Genomic DNA, 7,470 nt, shown 5'->3' with positions numbered 1-7,470 from the left:
TTTCTTAGATAGGGTTACGTAATCATCACTATACACGACTATCGACTACCTTCTTCCCTCAATATCTAAGAAATAATAAAAAATATAGTCACTTTTCATTGATGTACGGTTTTCACTACACTTAGATGACTGCACAGAAATGACTACACCGAAATGACTGCACCTTAGTGACTGCACTGAGATGGATACACCAAACACCCTGATGCACGATGGCTTCACCAACACCAAGATCGCTATAAAGCTGTGTCATTATGCCATCAATTCAATCATACCATCTCTTTTTCGATGAAGTTCGCTACCTCTGTTTTCACCTTTGCGCTTATTCTCGTGTTCACCAAAACCGTCCACGCCTTCATCGAAGTCACCCCCTTCCACTTGATTGTTCTCATCAAGGCTGCCGTCTTCCTCATCATCTACAACGGCGAACTCGCCGTCCCGCCCCTGTACCTGGAGCAACCCACCCTTCCCCCGCCTGTCAGGAAAACCCTCCGCATTGAAGGCACCACCCTCCAAGTGGCCAATTCGCTGGCGGATTTGCTGCTTGTGGTGCCTGCCGAATTGTCGGCACCGTCCCCAATTGTTGTCACCCCACTGGCGCCGGTGATGCTGCTTGCATCGCCAGCACAACTGCTGTCCCAGACTTTCGACCTCCCTACCCCGCCGAGTTTGTCCACTATCTTGTCGCTGTTGCAACTAATTTTCAAGCTCTTTAGCCCGCCGATTTTGTATAAGATCGTGTCACTGTTGCACCTGATTTCCAAGTTCCTTTCCCCGCTGGTTTTGTTTGGTTTCATGCCGCTGTTGCCGCTTCTGCGTGTCTTCAGCGTCGTGAAGGAGTTGTTGCCGTTGAAACAAGATGAGTCCTGTCCCGTTTGCTTGCCGATTTCGGTAAGTCCTGCGACGCTGCCTTGGAGCTTCATCCTTGCGGGTCTCGTGTTTTACGCCATCGTTCTCAGATCTCACTTGGTTAAGAAGGGCGCTGCCGGTGCCGCTTTCATCAAGCAGGAGCAATTTTCGAGCTCAAAGTTGCCTGTCTGCGAAGATGACAACGACGCTGGCGACTACCTTTTTGACTGTAGTGATTTCGAAAACGTTAGGCTTGACTGTGACCCGCAAGAGGAACCCTTCGTGGCCGCTGACATCGTGAAATTGATGGAAGATGCTGCCGCAAAAGTGCTTTACCCTGAAGTGACACCCACTGCAACCATCGCCTCAGAGGCGAGAACTTTGAATCCTCGGACTGGTACTGGCCACCCCAGTCTCGGGACATCAAACTCTCGTCCTGTCGCAGGTAGTAGTGCTGTCGCCGCCACAGGGCCGAGAACGTTGGATCCTGGGGCTGGTACTGGCCGCACCAGTCTCGAGACTCCACGTTTTCGTCCTGTCGGAGGGAGCAGTGCTGACACCGCCTCAGTGGCGAGAACTTTGAATCCTGGGGCTGGTACTGGCCCCACCCGTCCCGGGACTTCAAATTCTCGTACTGACGGTGGCAGCATCGCAGCCCCCGAAAATGGTAAAGGCTCTCTGTGGCAAGACCCGCAAACGTTAGCTGAAATTCGGATAGCGATTCGTACAGCTAACGACTGGATGTAAGCCAACTAAGATTGAACTCTCTCAGTATATTGTATAGTAATGCAAAAAGTGAAAAACAAAGATACTTGTAGTTGAAATTAGCGTTGGTTGTAAATCATTTCATGCAAACCACACTTCAATAATACTAGATCAGCTTAGAAACATTTGTCGTTCACAATTAGAAAACGAAAAGTATAGGTTTCGATACAGGAGTTAAGAGTCGGTTATAGTTAGTGGGGATAGGCATCGGATGCAGACAGTAAGTTGTTTGTATTGGGCTTCAGCTTTCTCTCCGGGCTTGGCAGATCCATGCCAGCCTCAGGAAGATATGCCTGAGTGTAATGGAGGATAACGAAGGCAATTATTGAGCGAATGCCAATAGCAGAGCTGAAGTATCCATTATACCTCTCCAAAATCATACTACTGATGCCTCTTCGCACACTTCTATATGTCGTTTATTAGTGTCTCCCTTGCCCCTATCCTTTGTTTTTTTGGTGCGCAATCGTCTAATGTGGAAATCGATGACCAAGATTTCACTGGAGCTTCCAATCAGGCGAAATAAGTAGGACTAGCATGCAAATTGTAAAATCTGATCCTGAAATACCAAAATAGCTACCATCGATAATGTCACCGGCGTCCAAGCTTCAAAATGACGCCTTGAAAAGCAATCTTTTCTGTTGATGGCTGATTGCTTACCCTGTCGCACGAGTGGTTTCCCCAGGATCTCGCTCGCAAGGGGAGGCACACAGTCGTACCAATCGACAACTACGTCTCGTAGGTTATCCGTTTACCCGAACAAACGCGTCTTCAGTAAGCCCCGAGAGGGGAGCAACAAAACTGTATCGACAAAGCGAACGACAAATCCACAATAATAGGCTCCACTTAGCATTGCCTTCATTAATCAATCACTGGGCCCCATAAGTGTCTATACCTGCACACAATTGTCGTTTGGATCGCTGTTTACAAAAGCGCGAGCCTCACGACTTCCCCGCCACACCTGTTGTGGCCGATAGAGGGTACAGTTTTCCATGCCCAGGAGAACAGACCCATCATTAGATGCTTATCATTGACCCCATACGTGGTATCAACAGCCAACAACCACTTTACCTCGCACTTTCAGGTTGCTCGGGGTCTCTCTGGGTGTCACGTCGGGTTACTCTGCTGGGTATTGATCCGACGCCAACCATGGGCTAAACAAGTTGCCGTGCCGTTCCCAGTGATCATAGCCATCGTATTGAGCTTGAGTGTCTTTTGGGATGTCATCTATTATCGCATTCAGCGGATTCTGCCTTTCATTTGTTGACATATTTGCGAAGGTGGTTCGCTCCCCAAAGAACTCAACCATCTGACTGCTGACACTGTCATGTTTTCCACGCCTATGTGTTTGGCTGAGGCTTGTTGAGGTCTTGCAGTTGTCGTTGGAAGAGTTGGACACCAATGTCACACGATGGAAAGGTGAGGTGTCACATTAACGGCGATAGCAGTAGAAGCTCAAGACGGCGATTCAGTCCAATAATACTTGGTGATGACGGCGACATATCCCACGATGTTAACGGGCTCAAAAGTGTAACCTATTGCCTGGTATGTTCATCCATTGAGGGTGCCTTGAAATTTGCCACTGGACGAGGTATTTGACCGTGGAGAAAACAAATGAGACTCTAGAAGGGCTCTATAATGCCCCATGGACCAGTAGTTGGTTTTCTTCAAGCGCTGGGAGTGGCGTTGTATGATATAAAGCCTTAGCTGATGGATGGGAACCCAGGGACGGGTATCAGGCGTGTTCTTGGCGAAATAGGGTCCTTACACGCTTAGGAAAGGTTTGGAAATTAGCTGGAAACCTTGATCTTCCTCATTAAGTTGAGTCTTGACCTTCATCTTGCTCATCAGGCATGAAATTTCATGTTTGTTTATCCCTCGATGAGCGCGACCCTGTATGGACGAAGTCCGCCGCCTGACGTCGTGTTTAGGGTGTCCGACGATGTCGACGACGTGGCGTGGAGATGTAAAAACCACACCAGCTTTGATTAATCACGTTAACATCGTGATTTGCTTTGAATATAGCTGATTTTCATTTGCCTTGCTCACATGGAAGGGGTGGTCTGTTATGAGCACGCGGGTCGTGTTGTTGGCTAGACACAGGAAATTGCAAAATGTCGATGACCCGGCAGGGCACCCTTCCTGCTTATGTTGAGTGCAAGGGGACTGAGTCTTGCGGCATGACGACATGCAAATAACGCATGAGAGGTGATTCGCAGCCATTTAGACCTACTTTACTCGCCTTATGGGGGTAAATTAGCATCTTAAGGGGATACTAAACAGTGTTGGCAGTACCAAATGGCTTTCCCAGAGTTACTAATGGCTTTATCTTAGTCGTGTGGCTGTTTGATGGACTTTTTCGCGTGATATCCTGATTGTTCATCGCATTCTCAGGGATGCGACCAAATTCGCGCATCCTCTGACCCTATTTTGTGACCACAAAGGCGAAGTATTACTTAGCAGTACTAGTGTCAAGCGTGCTATCATTTAATGTGACTTTAATGCCACCAATGTGGGATTCTGAGTCATTGGACTTGATGTACAAGACATGAGCTTCATGAGGCGGTATTTGTCTTGAACCCAACCCACATTATTCTGGGACATAAGACCCAAACTCGATTGCTAACGTATGGCCCTTGAGTTTAAATTCAGCACTGACTGACCAACTTCTATGTCATCTTATAACCCGTTAAAGTCACTCGTATACTTCTGATTTGAAACGGAGGTTGTATGGATTTGAAATGCTTAAGAACAAAGGCGCTATAGACGGGTGCTAGCACCACCACGCTTGTAATTGAAGAATATGAGCCAACTAGTTTGAAATTCGGTCAACAACGTTACTAGAAAACCAGTGCTTTGAAGAATGCCTCACCTCAGTAGCTACTTCGACAACTACTACGCCATCATATAGTCCTTGAGAACCCACCTTTGTTTCAGCACTTTCTTCACCATCGACTCAATACACGTCATGCCATCCTAAGTACTCAACGATAAGCCGTTATAACCGCATTGATACTTCAATATCTTGAAGGATTGGTAGGTAGATTTGTAGCCAGAGCCCTGGGTATAAATCATACAATATAGTCCATCTAATTTCTAACATACATTTAACTCATTGGTTATTTTGAGCTTAGATAATAGCTACATCTACTTTTTTCGGTTGCCGGTCCTATGGTTGGTTAGGTATGTTTCGTCAAAGCATCGTATACCCTCAACTATATGTTAATCACGATGAAGGTTGCCCACTCGGCTTGAAAGTGTTTGTATCAATCAAAAAAACTGTGATATAGTGAGTTTCAACTTTGCGGATAGTATTTCGCAGCCAGTAGTTGACTTTGATCGTATGACTTCCATTAACAAGCGATATTGGTACCACCGACTTCATCAACAACCTTACACAAACCACAAGCTCAAAGATGTTCAGCTTTCTTCTGGTACATTTGGGTAGACGTTTCAGTTGTTGGAAATTGGTGATGCCAGCGTTGTGTTTTCGAGATCCAATGGGTGGAATTGAGCAACCGCAGCTATGCTGTGAATCGAGTTTCATAGCAATGCAACAACATTGTCGGAAGTGAAACGGGTGCTTGCTGATATTAATATGCTTCAAAAAAACTACTAAGAATGCTCGAGCTCCGTCATTTGCTGTGAACGAGAGGTAGGACCGGTACAAGTAAGTCAAAATGAAATGAAAACCAACAAACATGTTTTCAGCACCAGCGTCCGAAAGTAGATAATGTCAAGCTGGAATACGTAGCAATGGAATCCAAAGCCTTTGTAAAGTGAGTTTGCTCGATACCTCGTCTTTCATAGCTTCTGGAATCGGAGTCATCAAAAACTGCATTGATGTCCTGTGGGTGAAAAGCCATTGATTATAAATGATTGCTGATGACAATGCTAGCTTAAGCGAATGATTTTAACACTGACATCTGAACTTATGGGGACAAGTTTAGTCAATGCCTTATGAGCGGTCATGGGTTCCAGGCATTGTGGAAATGGGGCGTGTGGCATGGCGTATTTATCATTCCTCAAAACATGTACCATATACACCAATCGTTTGGCTATTCCATTGTAGACGCTTGCAATATCTGGTATAGTCTGTATGTTTTCCCTTTTCGGCAGTGCGCGGGTTTTATTGGACGCCGCACGCGGCTACACCTCACCAAAAAAACCGCCACCGTGGGACTTGAAGCCACCAAAGGTATCCCCGCTATGGATCCAAACGAAGCCTGATTGATGAAGAGAGTTGCCTGATACGTATTTTGGCACTGTACAAACACATCCGTCAATTTTCAAGTCGAGTTTGCTCCCTCCTTGCTCCGCAATGGCTATGCCTCATCCTTTTTGAATTCAGTCGCCGTGACTCCCGAAATGGATTCCGAATCAGAAATGATGGATGCCAGATTAAAGTAAGAGGATGAAAGAAGCCAAACGATGCTAGTCTTAGCCCTGCTACCTTTTCGAAACGTCGTTGATAATCTTCAGCTGTTATCCCGCTCATTACTGTCTACACCTTTCTAAACGTACTATTTTATTACTACTTGTTCCCTTGTCGGTAAAACATTTACCGTCTAAGGTGTGGTTTAAGTTCATCACCCCTCGCCTGATGACCCGGTCGCCCTATCCACAGTAAATGTGGGTCCACTCAAAGATAGAGTGGACCCACATTTACTGTGGACGGGCCTGGACCCCTGGTGAGTGTTAGTATTTTGCTCCTGGCTGGTTAGACTTGTCAACGATACGTACCTTGCAATTTGCGCCGGAGCGACTTTGATTGTGGACTAGCGTCCCCTAGAAAGTTAGTATGGGTGCCAACCCTATACTACGCCTCTCTGACCGGTAGGCCGACAGTGTACCGTCCAGAGAAGGCCACCCTATCTCCGTTTACTTCATCGGATGGGTAGGTGCCAGTGTACCCTCGTCAGAAGGCCGGCCCCCAACTACTCCCAGGACAGCGGGCCGGCGCTTCTGTCCAAGGAACCGGGTAAGGCCGTGCTCCACCTTACCCGTGCAATGGCATCTTTTGCACTCGTTTGTTCACCTACCGGAGTCGGAATAACTCTCTCAGGTGACGGAGTCGGATTGACTCATTCAGGGAACGGAGATAGGATGACGCTCAACGTTCAGGTAACGGAGATAGGTTGACACCCCTTATTCAAGTAACGGAGATACAATGACACTCTCGTTCAGATAGGGTTGTCGGAAGACACTCACGTTTAGATAGGGAAGCCTGATGGATACTTTCGTATCGGAGTTGAATTGACATTCTCAGGCAACGGAGATATAATGACACTCACGTTTGGAAAGGGGAGTACCAGCGACTCCCCTTGTTTCCCTTTGATGGGACCAACTCACCCAACGTCTGGCAGGGGAGTCTGATCCCGCCTCAACTTCCCAGTGGCACGCCCCGGTAGGTTGAGGTGTCGACCCTGAGCAACTTTTCCGCGGTCCCGGATCGACGTCGTTTAAGACCGGCGGACTGGAGGGGGTAAGGGCGAACGGCCCTTACCAAGGGGTGCCGAGGCCGGGTGGACCTCGACGGGTGCCGAGGCCGGGTGGACCTCGACGGGTGCCGAGGCCGGGTGGACCTCGACGGGGTGTCGCTCCCGCGAGGGAAACGATGGATGCCGACCTAAAGTTAGGTAGGCACATTGAGCGGCAAGGTTGGTGAGTGCCCTCCTTACCCCTCGGGTTTGGCAACGCGTCCAGCTAGTTGTAATAACAGCCGGTTGATCAGCGTTGCTGCCATGGCGCGGAATGGTGCCCGGCATTACGCTCAGCTAGTTGTAATAACAGCCGGTTGATGACGGAGTTGCAGCCACGGCGCGCATCTGGTGGCCTGGCGCCGACCCTGATATACTTTCT

At 48.0% G+C, this 7,470-nt stretch overlaps 1 protein-coding gene across 1 annotated transcript; it reads left to right on the top strand. All coding sequences in view use genetic code 12, as the record gives it.

The window, feature by feature from the left end:
• Nucleotides 1–285: 285 nt before the first annotated feature.
• On the top strand, nt 286–1,593 carry DIURU_000895 (uncharacterized protein; the record flags this gene model as incomplete). Its single annotated transcript, XM_034159193.1, has 1 exon — nt 286–1,593. One exon carries the CDS (start codon nt 286–288, stop codon nt 1,591–1,593), a length of 1,308 nt encoding a protein of 435 aa, XP_034014307.1.
• Between the last annotated feature and the right edge of the window lie 5,877 nt (nt 1,594–7,470).

Source organism: Diutina rugosa (genome assembly GCF_008704595.1).
Source record: "Diutina rugosa strain CBS 613 chromosome Unknown scaffold92_size19856, whole genome shotgun sequence".
NCBI classification, from domain to species: Eukaryota; Fungi; Ascomycota; class Pichiomycetes; order Serinales; family Debaryomycetaceae; genus Diutina; species Diutina rugosa.
This window is presented reverse-complemented; position numbering and strand designations above follow the sequence as displayed.